This window comes from Rutilus rutilus (assembly GCF_951802725.1).
Source record: "Rutilus rutilus genome assembly, chromosome: 9".
NCBI lineage: Eukaryota > Metazoa > Chordata > Actinopteri > Cypriniformes > Leuciscidae > Rutilus > Rutilus rutilus.
This window is the reverse complement of record NC_140223.1, coordinates 20,123,267-20,140,868: the sequence shown is the minus strand read 5'-3', so window position 1 is coordinate 20,140,868 and position 17,602 is coordinate 20,123,267. Positions and strand designations below refer to the sequence as shown.

The 17,602-nt window shown below is 37.7% G+C and overlaps 1 protein-coding gene across 1 annotated transcript; it reads left to right on the top strand.

The window, feature by feature from the left end:
- Positions 1-12,151: 12,151 nt before the first annotated feature.
- aipl1 (aryl hydrocarbon receptor interacting protein-like 1) lies at positions 12,152-17,125 on the top strand. Its single transcript, XM_084418350.1, has 6 exons — positions 12,152-12,623; positions 12,968-13,147; positions 14,717-14,905; positions 15,455-15,631; positions 16,034-16,175; positions 16,283-17,125. The coding sequence occupies exons 1-6, from the start codon at positions 12,528-12,530 to the stop codon at positions 16,960-16,962; spliced, it is 1,464 nt and encodes a 487-aa protein (XP_084274476.1). The 5' UTR covers positions 12,152-12,527; the 3' UTR covers positions 16,963-17,125.
- The last annotated feature ends 477 nt before the right edge of the window (positions 17,126-17,602 follow it).

The following is a 17,602-nucleotide window of genomic DNA, read 5'->3' as shown; positions in this document are numbered from 1 at the left end:
TACATTGACAGTTATTTACAGCAATGGGTAGATGATTACAGAACTTTCACTTTAAAGCAAATAATCTGAAGAAACTAGAAACACATTTTTAAACATTTAGTTTTAAGGTGAAATAATTGTGCATCTTCATTTTCAAAGATGCATTGTTTTTTGGGGTTTTGAAAATTGCTTTTAAAATACACTTGGCTATGTATAATACTCTTTCAAGTAGCTTGTGGGACAGTGTAAATTCCACCACGTCATTGACACGTACATACAGACAATATAAAGCTGTTCTGCTAGTGCGGTTAGAGGAATGAATGTAGTTCTTTTCCTTGTGAACAGTATGTGTGTCCATGTGAACAAGGTGACATGACAAGCAACAGCAGCATGGCATGGTGCCTAGCGGTACTGTTTAATAAAAAGGAACAGTGATGTTTCCCACGCTGGCTCATTATTGCTCTCAGCTGATCTGTCTCAACGGGCTGAGGCCTGTCAAACCCTGTGTTTAGGTAAGTAATGCTATTTAAGCAATAACATGAGGGAGAATGCTGTGTTGTACACATTCAACCTGACTGCTTTCGCAGTGTAAAAGCTCATGTGGTCGAATGTGTTCGAACAGCCACGAAAGACCGCCTGCTCTCCGCCTACTGACGTAATGCATAAACATTATGGGAAGTGCGCTAACCAAACGGGATTTAAACTTGGAGACTAAAGTTTTGTTTGAAGATGAAAAATGTACCAAGCACAATGTTCTCTCACCATTACATATTTCTCTCACAAACTAGAAACGAAAACCTGATGCTCTCCGTATGTTTTTCCGTTGTCTCCGGTCGCATTCAAATGAGCTAATTTGGCCCATTATTTTGCCCAAATGTATAAAAACTCCTACATTTACCCTCCCATAGACCCTTCCCTCGAAGAAGGGAGATGGAATAAAACACCAGATGTAAACGGGAAGGTGTCTCCCTCGTCTACTTGTGATCAGATCGACTAAAATGCATCTTAATATCAGGTGTAAACAGGGCCTTTGTCGCTGAATGAATCAGTGTTTATGAACGAATCGGTTGAGTAAATTATTCAATGACTCATTCATAAAGACAATCCCTTTTTGCTCCTAAATGATTCCGTTGAAACGTTTGAATGTATGATTGAATGACTCATTCAGAAATAATAATTTTTTACATTCTAAATGAATCAGTTTCATTCATCTTCATCTCTGAGTAGGTACTTCTTTTGAATAAATAATTTGCAACCATTAAAGTAGTTTTGTGCTATGTAGGGCATGTATGAATTTAGGTAACATTATTTCAATGGTCCACTTTAGACATTCTACTAATTATAAGTAACTTTACAACTACATGTCAACTAACTCTAATTAGAGTATTAGTGGACTGTATGATGCTAACACTTTATTTTGATGCTCCTAACTGACATTCTACTGACTATAAGTTACTTTGCAAATTATTCTACTTACTCTAACCCTAACCAAACAGTCTACTGACAGCCTACCAATCCTCTAAGAGTTAGTAGACATGTAGTTGGCAAGTTTCTTATAGTTGGTAGAATGTTTAAAGTGGGCCATCGAAATAAGGTGTAACCTGAATTTAATCTGGACGTACCACATTTGCCATGTTGTCATTGTTATTTGACCTACGAGGATCAGTTTCCTTGTTTCACTGCCATTTACAAATCCTCTCCCATGGCCTCGTGGGATAGTAAAGTGTCCATTAGATGAGCACATCAGAATCACACTGAAAGTAGTAAGTCACCAGGGAACTTTTCGTCTACTGTTTTATGAATACTGTGAATTCTGACATACTACTCTTTTCACATACTGTTTTTTACCTACTATATAGTAGAGAAGTGTGCGAGTTCGGATGCAGCCAACCTCTTCCTAAGAGAATCCTTATTTTTGAACGAATTGGTTGAACAAATGATTGAATTAAAGACGGTTTTCTTAAATCGGTTAATTAAATGATTCAGTGACTCATAAAGCCAGTCACTTGTCACAACCTAAGGCTGTAACTATGTAACCTGCAGAAAGAATCAATTAAAATTCCCACCACTAATGCATGCACTGACAATCTGTCTGGAACGCTCAAACAGAGACGGCTCGGCCAATCAAATTAGAGGTTGAAACTAACTGTTGTATAATGGGGGTGTGAGTGTTTGCTATTCATTGCAAATACCATCATACATCCAAGCTTTAAAGGCAACACGAGCCTTCACTTGCATATTTAAAGAAATTGTTGATAGCTGTTTGCAAACACACGTTAGGCTTCTCTGTTTTTAAAGAATAGATTGCAAGAACGCTTTTTCTCTGGCATTTCCACATGCACGCTCCCTCAAACTCTCTCACGCTCTTTCTCTTTCTTGTGGCTAATTGACCCATTTTTCCAGGGGAGAGGTTTGCGTTTGATTCAGGGAAGGCCAGTGAGTGCGTTGGGGTGGGTCTGTGGTCTAAGATGTTGGCGTAAGCTCTCTGAGGCCCTCACCTGAGCCCTTCTCTTGCATCCACACCCTGTCGCCCTCGAGATCTGTGTATTTATGTTTATTTATAACCTTTCCTGCGAACCATGACAAGTATAGTACATGCCTGTATAGAACAAGTATAGTACATGCCCTTGTTCACCTGACAATACGAAGCCACTGGGACGCAGGGGCGTAAAGTATGAGGCGCTACTCAGATTAGTAGCGGACCTCAGATTATTCTTAAGAACAAGGATTTCTGCCACTCCTCCGAGGTTTAAAACAAAGAGGTTCATTTTGATATTACATCATCACGAAACTGAGGTTTTACACCTATTTGTTTTTCATTCAGGGGATCTAAAGGTGGAGTTCATGTGTTGCGGTGACTTCAGAATCACATGAGCCACATTCCTCAGTCGCATTGCTACATAAACACAGAAGATGTTGTGTTATTCCACAACTTCCCTGCTGCCTGCATTCTTGCGAGCGGACTGTTTAGTGGACCTTTTGCTCTGGCTCTCTGCATGGAGGAATGTGATAATGCATCCCAGCTTTGGCTTAGCCCTGCGGCTGGCCGCCTCGGTCTCTGGCTTCCCAACACGTGTCTGGCTCTGACTCCGCTCCGCTCTGGCCCCCCCGGAGACCTGCGGGACCTAAGAACACCACACACTGCGCACTCCCTCGAGAGATATCCTCTCCAGCGTCACACTAGCAGCACGTTCAACGACATCTGCGTGACTGAACACTTCGCTCATGCGACCAAATGTCAAAGGCCTGGATGAGCGGCGTGTGTGGGTGAGGTGGGGTTTATGATGGAATGTCTGTGAGGTTACAGAGTGTTCAGGTTTTGAGGCTGGACACATTAAATGAGATTTATATGAAGAGGATTTGCTGGCCTGCTCTCTTGAATCCAGCATCTTAAGAGGGCTTTGAAGATGCTACTGTAGGACTAAACTGAAGCACACATTGTAAAAGTTTGGCATTACACTAGAATAGTACTACAGAGTAATAATAGCTTTGGTTTCAATGAAAATAAAAGCAGGAAGTCAGAAATGAAATGTGTCAATAAACCCAAAGTATAATTCACTTGTCCACATTCCGCTGTGGCTCGCAGGCAGTCCGTGTGGTATCATTTTTGTCATTAGCACAGTCCGCTGATGGCCCATGTGCAAGTGTATGAGTGGGTCCTGTATGTACTTTTGTGTATTTTTACAACTTTGGAGCTCACCCTGTCGTAATTACAGTTGTTGGCTGTGCACATGCATTTTTTGACATGCTAAATGATTTCAAAAGCCAAAAAGAACCATGTCGACTGATAAGGTGAGACAAAAGACTAACATAAGAATGACAAAAAAAAAAAATGTTGGTGCATTTTTGCTAAGCGTTTGAATGTGCATGTTTGTAATCAAATGTTGGAGACACAATCGGCCACATTGCACATCATTTACATTTGACATATTAGAAGTTAGCAGAGGTATGTTTACAAGGTTGCAAAGTTTCACATCTGACCTGCAATGAGAAGCATTTATTTGCAAGCTATCCTGAAATTGGACTGTTATGACTTTTGACATCCCAGACAAACTACAAAACTCTGTGAGTCAGGGACAACACCGATAAGGTTATAGCCTACGTTGCCGACAACTACAACTAGCGGATATACAACTTTTTTAACAAAGCCAAACATTAAATGCAAAAGCAGAATACATAGCAATTCTGCTACTATTACTTACTAGAGCAGCAGCACGAAGACTCGGCATCTGTTTTGCATCCTTTAATTTCACAAAGCTCTCGTCAACAAGTAAACCCCACACTACACCAAGATTGACTCTTGTCCAGCCCCTTGCACGACCACTGTCTATTGTTCTCTATTCCTCTTTGGTTGTACTGATAATACTCCTTCGCTAAAGCTATGTTGGTGTGTAGCAGTCAGCCCTTTTAGTGGAATTTCGTAGCCTACACTTTAGGTAGAGTGCACATGCTGAATGCATCCATTCGAGCTCATAGTCAGTGTAGTATACTTTGAAGGGGGAGCAAAACGACCTTTAAGTTAAAATCATGCCAAAACCTCCAGCTAATGCTCGTTCAAGAATAAACGTGCAAGAATTCAAGAATAAGTCGTTATTCACTGATAATCTTCCCCTCCTCTATGACACTCAAATCTGATTTAAATATTTAAACGCTTAAAGAAGCGTTACAACAGTTTTAATGTCCATGAAGTCAAATTCCATTGGCGATCTTTTTGAATGAGATTTAGCATAGAATATCAGCTAATTTACAAGTCATGTCAAATGATAAACAGTTAATTTTGCCCTCAGTGCAAATTGACACTTGTGCATAGATCACTGTGGGTGTTTTGGCAGTGCAGAGGAGGGTGACCTGTCTGTGTGTTAAGTAATGCTGTACTTAGAGAGAATTATGACCAGACTCTTTAGTGATAAGGCTTTGGCCCGTGGAGTGTCAGCCATAGGTCCGTTGTTGGACACTGCAGGTCTCTAAAGTGTGAAGAGGTTAAAGAGCATTTAAGGTTGAGAGCTGGACCATCTGGTTCTACAGCCATCCCAGAATATCCCAGTCAGCTGGTCTCCCTGAGTGACGGAGCTTATAGAATAGCTTGTCCCACATGATGGTGGGAAAGGTGGCTGTGTCAGCAGGCACTCAGTGTGTGAGTGTGCGCTCATGTGCCCTTTGTACTGCCTGCTATGCGCGGTGGTATGTATCTAAAGGTCGAGGGGAGGTACATGAGGCTCCATCGGGGAGATTTCGGGCCACTCGTTGCTCTAGTTCCCAAAGGCCAACATGACACTGTCAGCTTTGAAGTCATTATCCTGTCAGGAGTTTGTATCATAAAGTATTATATCAGTGTCATTTCAGGTTTTCCTGCATGTATGAATACATAAATCTAACTTTACAGATGCATTCTGGGGTTAAGTGAGTTGGTCACAGTTGAGCAATGGTCACAGATCGGGTTTGTGATCCCAACTCCTGTCACCTTAATTTGAGAATAAACTGGCAACCTTGCTGTTTTAAGGCTACCACCCTACATGATCCATGGCTTTTCCAGTTGTTCATTACAGATAAACATAAGAACAATTTCTAGCCAATGAAATGTTTCTAGAAAAATAACTAGGAAAATGTATATATCCATGACTTTACCATGACTTGTTTAAGTTTGCTACAGGTTTAGACATTTTGAAAAATGGTAGAACAGATCAGTGTTTGGTTTTACAGGTGTGTCTGTTTGGCAGGCCCAGGCAGCTCTGATCAATTCGGAACAAAGTGGAACAAAAAGACCCCCTCCTGCTGGAGCTTACAGGTATTACATACACTCACCTCACTGCTATCCATCCATCCATCCATCCATCCCTCCATGCAAGAGGACATGCACACACACACACACACACGAACGAATACACCAACACCAGTGTGTGGAAGCTTGCCATACAGGGATGTCCAGGGCTCCTATGATTCAGGACCTGTCATATCTGTTGTAAAGGAACAGTGAACACATGGTTCAGTAAACCATGGGTGACTGAAGAGTCTGAAAGAAGAGCACAGGATGTGTGAAAAAGCCACAGAAAATGGGCTCCCTGAAGGGGAATAGCGTCTCAGATATCACTTCTTCTCCTAACACAGGATGTTTCCTACACTATTCATGTAGTAAGGTCAACACAGCGTGTCACATTATGACAAGGCTGGATGAGAATGACACGCACATACATATGCAGTCACAGTCTGTTCCTCTGCACTCCTCATCTCTTTATGAATACAGGATCAAAGCTTAATTCTGAGCCCAACAGTGAGTCACATTACATGAGAGGATCACTGATACATTTTCAATATTCAGGTTTTCATCCAACAGTAGCATCATCTCAGCGGTGCACATGTCGTTCTCCACGTGGCCGCACGACGCAGCATGCGTGGGTGAACTGACGCAGTCTCCATGACTCACTCTGACAGCAAACCTCACTTACAGCATCATTAATGTCCTTCTGCGTCTGGGGCAGGTGAGCAATCACAGAGCTGCAGAGATCAGCAAACTGCCATGGAAATCTTGAGAAATCAACTGACCCTAGCGAGATTTTAAAAGATTTTAAATAAATGATCCTGTCTAGCTCTGCTCCAGAAACAATTATCTATTAGCAAATAAACAAGCAAAAGACTATTTAATAAAGATCGAGATGGACGATATGCTTAGGTTGCCAAATTATACCATATTTTCAGCTCTGTCACAGGCTAGAAGTCAAAAAGCAGGGTGAAAGATCACCCAAAGATCAATTTAGCAGAATCGAATCCTTTTTTCTTTTTGTAATTAGAGTAACATCAAAAGTCATAAATCATAAAAACGCCATAGAAAAGTTAAGTCTGAACGGGTTAACCTTGTCATAACAGTGAAACTGTATAATACATACGCTCTATGTCATTAACATTTTTAATTCATTTTGTTTTACTTACAAGGTTATTTTAAAATTGAACATGGCACCCTTTTCAGGAAAACCAACAACTTCAGAATGCTTTTTTGCTAGATTCAGGCCTGTATATAGACTGTTATAGACAGTTCAAAAGAACAGAATTGATTTATAATAGAAAGCTATTGCTGTTACATTATAATTGCCTTTAATTTTAAGCTATTTATTGCATCCTTTACTGAAAATAAATAAATAATAATTCTAATATATATCTAATATATCAAAGAATCCTTTTCAAAAATGATTCTACAAAAGCACTACATAAACTGTTTTCAACATTGATAATAATAAGAAATGTTTCTTAAGCATCAAATCAGTATTATTATGATTTCGGAAGAATCATGTGACAGTGAAGACTGGAGTAATGATGCTGAATATTCAGCTTTGCATCACAGGAATGAATTACTTTTTAAAATAAAAAAGTTATTTTCAATAATAATAACATTCCACCATATCACTGTTCTAAATATTTACTTTAAGTGTTTTTTTTTTATCAAATAAATGCAGCATTGAGTATAAGAGAGAGAAAAAAAAAAAAAAAGATCTCACAGACCCAAGTTTTGAACGGGGGTATTTTATGATGTATCTAAAAATACATCATAAATCTAATACAATGATTAAGAATGTACTTAAATTTCATTTTTTTGGTGCTTAAATTTCCTCCTTTCCTCTTCATTTTTGATATAAAGCAAGACATGGACAGATCAAAGTATTCTGCATCTGAAAAAGTTCTAAATTATAGTAGGCCTAAGATCTCAACGTTTGTGGCTTGTGGCCAGCAGAGGGCGATACATGATTTTACATTTATTTTAATTAGCTTTGGTACTATTTTCAAAAGTAAGGTACATGCACATTCTCAAAACTCTTAGTACAAAAATCTAAACTGATCACACTTGTAACACAGCTAGTCATTCTTTCAAAACCTGATCCCATGCTTTCATTACACATTTTTCAGTCCACATAATCAGTTTCAAACACAAGATTATTGTAATATGTAATCAGAACATTTGGTTTAATCACCTGGACACAACAGTATGATCTTTTTTTTTCAGTTTAGTACTTTTAACAATAAGTTAATTTAATAGCGAGCAATCTCAATTTTATTACAGTTAATGTTGTTTTGACACAAGCTAAATTTAAAAGTCCGTATTGGAAATGGAATGTTGCATTGTTGAAAGAAAAAGAGTTCATTGAGAAATATGAAATGTTTTGGAATGAATGGGGTTCTAAGAAAAATGAATTTGATCATTTGATACAATGGTGGGAAATACACTGTAAAAAGTGAACAGTTGGATCAACTTAAAAAAATTACTTCAATTGGTAACACCTAAAGAAATTAAGTTTTCTCAACTTAAATTATCACAGTTTATCGTGAAAAACGTGATAATTTAAGTTGAGAAAACTTAATTTCTTTAGGTATCAACTTAAAAAAATTACTTCAATTGGTAACACCTAAAGAAATTAAGTTTTCTCAACTTAAATTATCACAGTTTATCATGAAAAACGTGATAATTTGATAAAGTAATTTTTTTAAGTTGATCCAACTGTTCACTTTTTACAGTGTAGGAAAGACACAAAGAAATATAAAACAAAGAAATATTTCAACAAGAGATTTTACACATCACATCTAGTATGATTCAGAAATCTAATTCATCTTCAGCTGGCATGTTGGGTGAAAAGAAACGTGATCTAGAAGATTTGTTGCAAGTGCGGGCAAAAGGTGCCCTGATAAGATCTCGTTTTATGTCTGTACATGAGATAGATGCTCCCAATGCAAGTTTTTATTTTATTTAGAAAAAGTGTCAAAACAACAAAATTAAATGTATTGTTTGACAAAAACTGATGGACATAAAGACTTTTGATGCAAGAAAAATGAGAGATTGCGGTGGACTTTTATTCAAACTGGTATTGAAAAGAAGAAACAGTTACATGTGTGTCAAAGATTCTGCAGCAGTTGTCTTCTCTCACTAAAACACAGAGTGAGAATCTGGACAGTTCTGTATCATTTGAGGGGTTAACTGATGCCGTTAAACAGATGAAGCCTGGTAGAGCACCTGGAATTGATGGAGTATCAGTGGACTTTTTTAAACATGTGGGGAACTACATCGGAAAAGACTTTTATGAGGTGATCCAAGAGTGTTTTAAAGAGAAACGCCGTCCCACAAGTTGCCAACGGGCAGTATTAACACTATTACCAAAAAAGGGTGACTTAAGTGATCTTAAAAACTGCCTGTGTCAATTCTAACAACTGATAGCTAAAGTGTTGGCAAACAGGATGAAAACTGTATTAGGAGATGTAATACATCAAGATCAATCCTATACTGCATTCCAGAAAGAACCATATATGATAACATTTTTATGATCAGAGACATTTTAGATTACTCTAAACTATATGAAGTGAATGTTGGCTTTCTGTTCCTGGATCAGTGTATGAAACAATGAATATGAATGCCTTTTGTATTCTAAAAATAGGTGGTGGGTTAAGTAAACCAATAAGGATGCCCACTGTCTGGTCAGTTATACGCTTTAGCAGTGGAACCACTTATATGTATTTTAAGAAAAGAAATGTCTGGTCTAAATGTTGATGGTAACTGCAATGCGTTTAAGTTAACAGCATATGCAGATGATATTACTGTAATTGTGAAAGATCAAAGATATATTGATGTTGTTATTTACAGTATCTCTTTATATGAGAGAGCGTCATCTGCAAAACTGAACGCGAGTGAAACGGATATGATAAAGAGAAATGCTCTCATGTCAATGCAAAACCTGTCATCCCTGGAAATGTAAAGTGGGAAAGATGGATTTAAGATTTTAGGCATCTTTTTAGATTCAGAAGTACATCAAAGAAAAAACTGGGAAGGTGTTAAAGATCAAATTTGTAATAGATTATCAAAATGGAATTGGATTTTACCTCAACTATCATATGGAGGGAGAGTGCTGGTCATAAATAATCTTGCCGCCTCTATTTTATGGCATAAAATACTTGTTAAACCCACCAGATGATCTCATTAGGGAGTGTTCTGGAGTGGACAACACTGGTTAAGAGAATCAGTACTGTATCTGCAGTTAAGTGAAGGAGGCCAAGGCCTTATGGACATTAAGTCCAAGGTAGCTGCGTTTAGACTGCAGATTGTACAAAGACTCCTATAATCAGTCTCAGAACTGGACAAAAATAGCTTGTGCTTTACTAAAAAGAGTGGAGCGGATGAACTTGGATAGACACCTATTTTTAATGAATTTGAAGGAAGTGGATTTTAATGGACTCTCTTCTTTTTATGCATCAGTCCTAAATGCGTGGCAAATATTTATTGTTAAAAGAGAGCTGTCTGAGGTAACCCATGAGTGGGTTCTTGAAGAACCTTTGATTTTTAATCCTCTTTTATCTAGTGTGATGTTAAAATCTAAAAGTGTCTGCGCAAGCTTGGTTAAAGCAGGAATATGTCAAATCTCCGGTCAAGGGACAAATCTCTTTGTCTCTTTGACACTACATCCAAGAAGTCACTTTACCTTGCTTGTGTCTAGAGGCCAAATGGACTAATTTTGTTGAATCAGGGGCCTCTCCAAAAGGATGTTGGAGGACATTGTATAAGAAACCAATTGAGAAAAGAATTGGAGATTTGCAATGGAGGATTTCGCATTGAATTTTTTAGCAACAAACCGTTATAAAGTTCATCTAAATTCTTTGGAAGGAGAAGATTGTCTGTTTTGTGGTCTACCAGAAACAGTTTTTCCTATATTTATTGGATGTTCAAGGCTATTAGGAATTCTTGGTGTGTTAAAAGACTTGAGCCATAATTTTGGTTTTATTTTTACAAATAGTTTTTTTTTTATTTTTGGACCAAAATATAGCACCAATAAAGCAAAACTGTTTTGATTAATGTTTTATTTGGTATGGCAAAAATGGCAATTTGGCTGACAAGAAAGAGAAAAATGCAGTTTAATAGTGATACTGATCCTTTGAACATGTTCAGAGCTCTGGTGTATAAGTATAAGTATTATGAATTGGTGAATGATACTGAATCTTTCTTCTATGTATGGGGTGTTGGAAATATTTTATGTCAACCCAATGAAGAGGTAGGATGTAATGTATTGTTGTAAAAGAAGCTGATTTTTATTTTTAATTTTAAAGATATTTTATTAGGAGTATGTATTTATGAAGTAATGTGTTAAAGGTGTATGTATTTTTTGGTATAGATTGTAATTAAAGAGATGTTAAAAGTCAAAAGAGATTTTGTGTATTGTATCAACAATTGAAAATATGCTAGAATGTTTTTTTTTTTCTGAAACATTTCTGAAGATCTGATGTGATATTAGTACTAAGAGCTTTGAGAATGTACACCTTACTTGAGAAAATAGTATGAAAGCAAATAAAAAAAAACTGTAAATAGACATAGATGGCATGGCACGGCGGCAATCCAAATCTATTTAAAAAAGTGCTGTGCAATATAGCATTGACCACATGATTTCAGGAATCATTCTGTAATTGACACTCAATTAACACGCATTAAAGCATCCTTAAGAAGACAGCTGTGATCAGCGTATATCAGATGGCAGTTGGTGTGTGTTTATGACGGCATGTGCGTTCAAGTCACTTTCATTGGAGTAAGATGGCGGTGTACTTTCTCTTAATTAATAACTCAAAAATAGAGCATGTTTCTTAAACTCTAGTTCTAGAAAATGAAGAACAAAGAAATGTGCTTACTTTGCTATAAATAGAAAAGTCTAGCAATATCACTGCTAAATACCTTTAAGTATTGTGGTATTCCGCCATGTTTACACGCCCCCAACTCGTAAAGATCAGGGCTTAAAGAAATCCCGAGCTTCCCACTCGTATTTACGACATTGTGGTGACGTTCATGTGCGCTCAACTCGTAAATACGATCTTTACGAGATGACTTGAACGCACCAGAATATGCTACATTTTTAACACGGCTGTTATTAGGAGCGGATAACCGTCCTGTGACTAACACAAAATGTGTTTTTACACTTTTGAATGTAGGCCTACAGTATGACGGCTGGGTCCCTGAGTCCTTTGTCCAATGTGAACCCCCTGCGTATAAATACTGCAGAATAGGGTGTAAGATATGTGATGATTGGCCAGTACACAATGTTCAGATATGGCTTGTAAAAACCATAATTGCGTGTAATTGAGCGTCTCTCTTCCGTAATTCAGGACAGTCTTACAAAACGGCAATAAGCAGATGGGTTGTTCCAAACGTTTGTCTCGGCAGGGGCTCGGCACCATGCAGTCCCCGTAACATACCAGTTGCGATCCAGCTGTCGGCCACATGTGTGTAATGATGGGGTCGTTGAGTCCATACTCAGCTCTACATCATATCCTTTCTTTCATCATGGCTGCGGATCACAATGTTGGGATGAACAGAAGGTGACTGAAGAACCTCGGCTTTGTCCAGAAGGTTCTAGGCTCTTGGAGATGGGTGCAGTGAAAATGCTGAGGAAAGCTCTTCTGTGGATGAGAGGGTGGGGCTGCTGGGCCTAATCCTGTTATCCCGGCCTTCTTAATCCAGCTCCAGTCAGTCTTTACACCTCTTCAGTCACACAATACAAATACAAACACACTTCCAATACAAATACATCGCAGACATCATGGATGACATCGTGATGCTAGGTGTTGAAGGGATCAAGAAGACCATCTTGCATGGAGGGACCAGAGAGAAGCCCAAATTTATCACAGGAACTAAGGTACAGTCCAATATATAGAACCGCTTCCAGAATGCGAGTGATTTAATTGTTTGACTAATTTAATCTAGGGATCACGTCTTTTTTCATTACACATGTAACAGGTTGTCTTTATAGGATTATAGAATCCAGAGTAGACACAGTCGATTTCCTGACTCTTTAATTTCATAATAAGTTTATCTTTGCACTTGTTGGGAATGTTTGATTTCAAATTATATGGTATAGTATATGGGCTTATAAGGGATTTTAGGAATGGCTTCTATCTTTTTTTTTTGTGCGGAAATAACAGCAAATTTAACCAAAAAGAACTAAATGCAATCTTTCTAACTCTTCCATGTTGCTTACAGGTGACGTTCCATTTCCGCACCCAGCTCTGCAATGATGATCGCACCGTGATAGATGACAGTAAGAAGGCAGGCATGCCCATGGAAATGGTGATCGGGAACATGTTTAAACTGGATGTCTGGGAGACTCTGCTCATGTCCATGCACATAGGGGAGGTGGCTGAGTTCTGGTGTGATGTCATTGTAAGTATATTGTGATCCTCCATGTGGTCTTGGTCAGTAGGGGAACGAATTACTCAGGTGGAATAAAACTTTGTAATTAAATTGAATTTAAATTGAATTGAATTGAAACGAAAGGAAAGGAAATGGAATGGAATTGATCAAATTCATTAAAAAACAAACACAAATCAATAATAATAATAATTGTTTAATTATTTAATGAATATTAATTATTATTAAGTATAATATGTATTGTACTTATCTATTGTTTGTTATATTGTTAAAACCTACAATTGCAATTATATGAATTTATTTGAATTTTAATCCATTTTATACTTATTCAAACTGCAACTTAAATTCTACACTGTTCAAAAAATAAACATTTTCCAACTTAAAAAAGTGTGTTCATGCTGCCTTAAAACTTTAAGTTTAGTCAACTTGAAATGTGAAGTTGGTTATTTGAGTTGGCTAAACTTAAAGTTTTAAGGCAGCACGAACACACTTTTAAGTTGAAACAACATTTTTTTTTTACATTGTACATTCTCCCTCAAATTCTCAATGGTGCGAATTTAAGTAATCAATATATGCAAGATTATATAAATATGTTTTTGAAAAGCTCTCATGCTCACCAAGGCTGTACAGTAAAACCAGTTTAATATTTGAGTATCAATAATCAATAATAATATTATTGCAATTTAAAACAACTGTTTTCTATTTTAACCTGTGATGGCTATTTTAACATTTATTCCTGTGATGCAAAGCTGTATTTTCAGCATCATTACTTCAGTCTTCAGTGTCACATGATCCTTCATAAATCATTCTTTATGTTAAAAACAGTGTTGCTGCATAATATTTTTGTGGAAACTGTAATATTTTCAGGATTCTTTAATGAACAGAAATTTGAAAGACAATTTTTTGTAACAATGTAAAAGTCTTTACTGACACTTCACGTATCCTTGCTGAATAAAATACTTGATTTCTAAAAAAAAAAAAAAAAAACCACTTACCCCAAGTTTTTGTACATGCATAATTAGACTGAATTTACACCTCAAGTTTGAATGAGGGTCAAAAAATCCATTATACCATTAAATACCATTTAACAAATGCCCAGGACACTCATTATGAAATTAATGTCAGAACAGTATTTCTGTAATTAAAGCTGAAGTAAAAAAATATATAACCCTTTACACAGTAATTGCTTTTGGATGAGACATGGCGACTGACGTTTCAGTCGCATAATTTTATGGTTGTGGAATATCACACTGGAGCATGTCATGCGTTAGCCTGACGGAAAGCTTAAATCTGTACAAAATAGGATTAATCTGAGTCTGTTCCACATGGTATAATCATCATTTACAGCTGTCATCCCAGCTCCAGCACATGAGGTAGATTACTGTGGCTGTATCAGCCTCGAGCATTATGGGAATGCCAAGATTGTTAATACAAACACAGTTATGGACACATCTGACACATTAACACACACTTTCAAGCTTTATGGAATTTGAAATATGTATGAATTCCAAATAAATGTAACTTTTACTTAGCAGACATTAGGTTTTCAGTGCTTAATGTTTTCTTTCTGTGGCCGAGAAGCACACCGGATTATATCCAATAGTGGCTAAGAGTCTGAGGCGTATCGCAGTGGGGAAAGATCCGGTGGATTGGCACATTCACACCTGCGGGATGGCCAATATGTTTGCCTACAACAGCCTGGGCTATGACGACCTGGACGAGCTTCAGAAAGAACCACAGCCTCTTACCTTTGTAATGGAACTTCTGAAGGTCTGAATTCATTACTACTTTTAGGGTCATTGAGAAAAATATTTGCATTCATTTTGAAATGAGCAGATAAGTGAGTCCTCTGATCTGTATTTAATATGGATTTCACTCACAGTAGACTACGTGAGGACGAGGTCCCAAACACTGCATTAGCTTATAAAGAAGGCCTTGATGCAAGCTTTTAGTCTAAAGACTTTCCTCAGGCATTTGGGAAGATTTTTAGACTGAAACGTCGCAGCGCTAATAAATATTTTAATTATTCTTTGTAGACTACAGCAGTGTGCAGGACCTGGTCTTTATTAAGATAATTGCCATATGTGCACCAGCATTAACCTTTCATTGCTTTGTATTTGTATATCTGCAATATGATTTTGGCTTATTCAATCTACGGCCTGAAGTAGATCTGTGCACTAGCAGTACACAAAATGACCACTAGGTGGAGTCAGGGGATCATTTTCAAACATTCTCTTCTTTCAAGATACCTACCCATGATATTAAATGGAAATTAATTATTTGTAAGAAACTTACTACAGTAATCGATAATGGATTCAGGTACAGCTGCCCAGTGAGTATGACAGAGAGTCCTGGGCTCTGAATGATGAGGAGAGGGTGAAAGCGGTTCCTGTGCTCCACGGTCAAGGGAACAAGCTCTTCAAACAGGGCCGATATGAGGACGCCACACTGAAATATAAAGAAGCCATTATGTGTATCAAGAATGTGCAGACAAAGGTAAGAATACACCTCTGCAGCTGGTTTTTAATACATTCAGGCCTGGTTTCACAGACAGGGCTTAGATTAAGCCAGGATTAGGTCATAGTTCAATTAGGCGTTTAAGTAATTTTTATAAACATGCCTTAGAAAAAGGCATTACTGGTGTGCATCTTAAGACAAAACAAATGCACTGACATGTTTTAAGATCAGTCAGTGCAAGTTTCTTTCAGTTGAAATAGCTCAGATTTACATTTTAGTCTGGGACTAGACTTAAGCCTTGTCTGTGAAACCGGGGGTTAGTTGCTTAAAAATGACTATATTCTGGTTTTGATCATTAAATTATAGAATAAAATTGCCACTAATGTAATATTAACGAGGCATGGCATGTCTCACTGAATTGAAATGTGTATGTTTCTTCAGGAAAAGGCATGGGAAGCTCCCTGGCTAAAACTGGAGAAGATGGCCAACATGCTCACTTTAAACTACTGTCAATGTCTGCTGCGCATGGAGGAGTACTATGAGGTCATCGAACACACAACTGACATCATCAACCAGCATCCTGGTGAGTAACTAAATTGTTAGTTCTCCCAGCATTTATGATGAGAAGATAATACCTGATGTGTTTTCCAGTCAAAAGCACCAGCTGAAAGCATTCTCTGTATGTCGTAGGGGCGATGAAAGCCTTCTATCTGCGTGGCAAAGCTCACGTGGAGGTGTGGAATGAAGCCGAGGCCAAAGATGATTTCATGCGAGTGCTGGATCTGGACCCTGGCATGAAAAAGACAATCAAGAAAGAGCTTGCGGTTCTCAAAATGAGAATGGAAGTAAAAAACGAGGAGGACAGACTGAAGTACAAGGGCATGTTCGCAAAAATAGCAAGAGAGGAAGAGTCTCTAGAGCTGGAGATTCCAGAGCAAACATCACCAGTACAAGAGAGTCCAGAGGAAGCACCTCTAGAAGAAACTGCTGAAGAACAAACAAACTCAATGCAAACAACTCTAGAGCAAATGACTTCAGCTCAGTCAGGTCCAGAACAAACACCTTCTGAGCTATTAAGCTCTGATCATGTGATCCCAGAACACAACAACTACTCATCAACTCAGAATGTGACTCCAGAACAAACTACCAGAGAAGATGCTACTCCAGATCAATTGAATGCAGTTCAAATACTTCTGGAGCAATCAACTTCTGAGGAAACAACCCCAGAGCATGCAACTCCTGAGCCAGCATGTCCAGAAGAACAAGCAGACCAGGATCCAGTGTCTTCAGATTCAGAACAAACGACTCCTGCTCAAATGACCCCAGAATACTCAACACCTGCAACTTTTTCAAGAGAAGAGCAACAGTGATGGTGTGGGGTCAAGACGAATCCTTTTGACCTGTTTTACGCTTCGTCTGTTGCTTTGTATTTTACATAATGTAAGACTTTATCATAGTGACTGTAGTTTTGCCAATCATTCAATAAAATAGTAGGCTACTCACTAAATTATGTTGTGGTGGCTAATTGGTCAGTAGCATTTTGTGTCTCAAAACATGATATTCATAAACTTGATGATAATTCCTTCACATGCGCACCAGTCTTTATGCATAGGCAAACAGTCTTGTAAAGAATTAAATAATATCATACGTAATAATGTTTGAGCAATTTAAATATTTTAACTGTAAGGTCTCCTGGATTTCTTGATTCTCAAACATTAGTCATATTGCTATTGCCATTTCAAGTGAACAGTGAAAAATGCTGCCTTATGCTGCAGAAACATCTTATTACACTGCCTTTCATATAGGTCACTTAAAAAAAAAATAATCTTACTGACCTTGATCCACAGATTGAAAAGTTAAATTTTCCCTATGCTGAATATACTCAAAGGATTCCCCCCATTTTTTTCATCGTTCTTTGACCTAAAATATTTACCAGAAGTTAATTTTAAGTTAATAATGTAAAATCTAACAACACATTTGCATATTAACTGTTCTCTTATCATATAATTT

Excerpts from the sequence above, each read along its gene's own strand:
- aipl1 (XM_084418350.1), top strand. The coding sequence starts at position 12,528 with ATGGATGACATCGTGATGCTAGGTGTTGAAGGGATCAAGAAGACCATC. Across the intron at positions 12,624-12,967 it reads AATTTATCACAGGAACTAAG|GTGACGTTCCATTTCCGCAC; the intron begins GTACAGTCCAAT and ends TGTTGCTTACAG. Across the intron at positions 13,148-14,716 it reads AGTTCTGGTGTGATGTCATT|CACACCGGATTATATCCAAT; the intron begins GTAAGTATATTG and ends GTGGCCGAGAAG.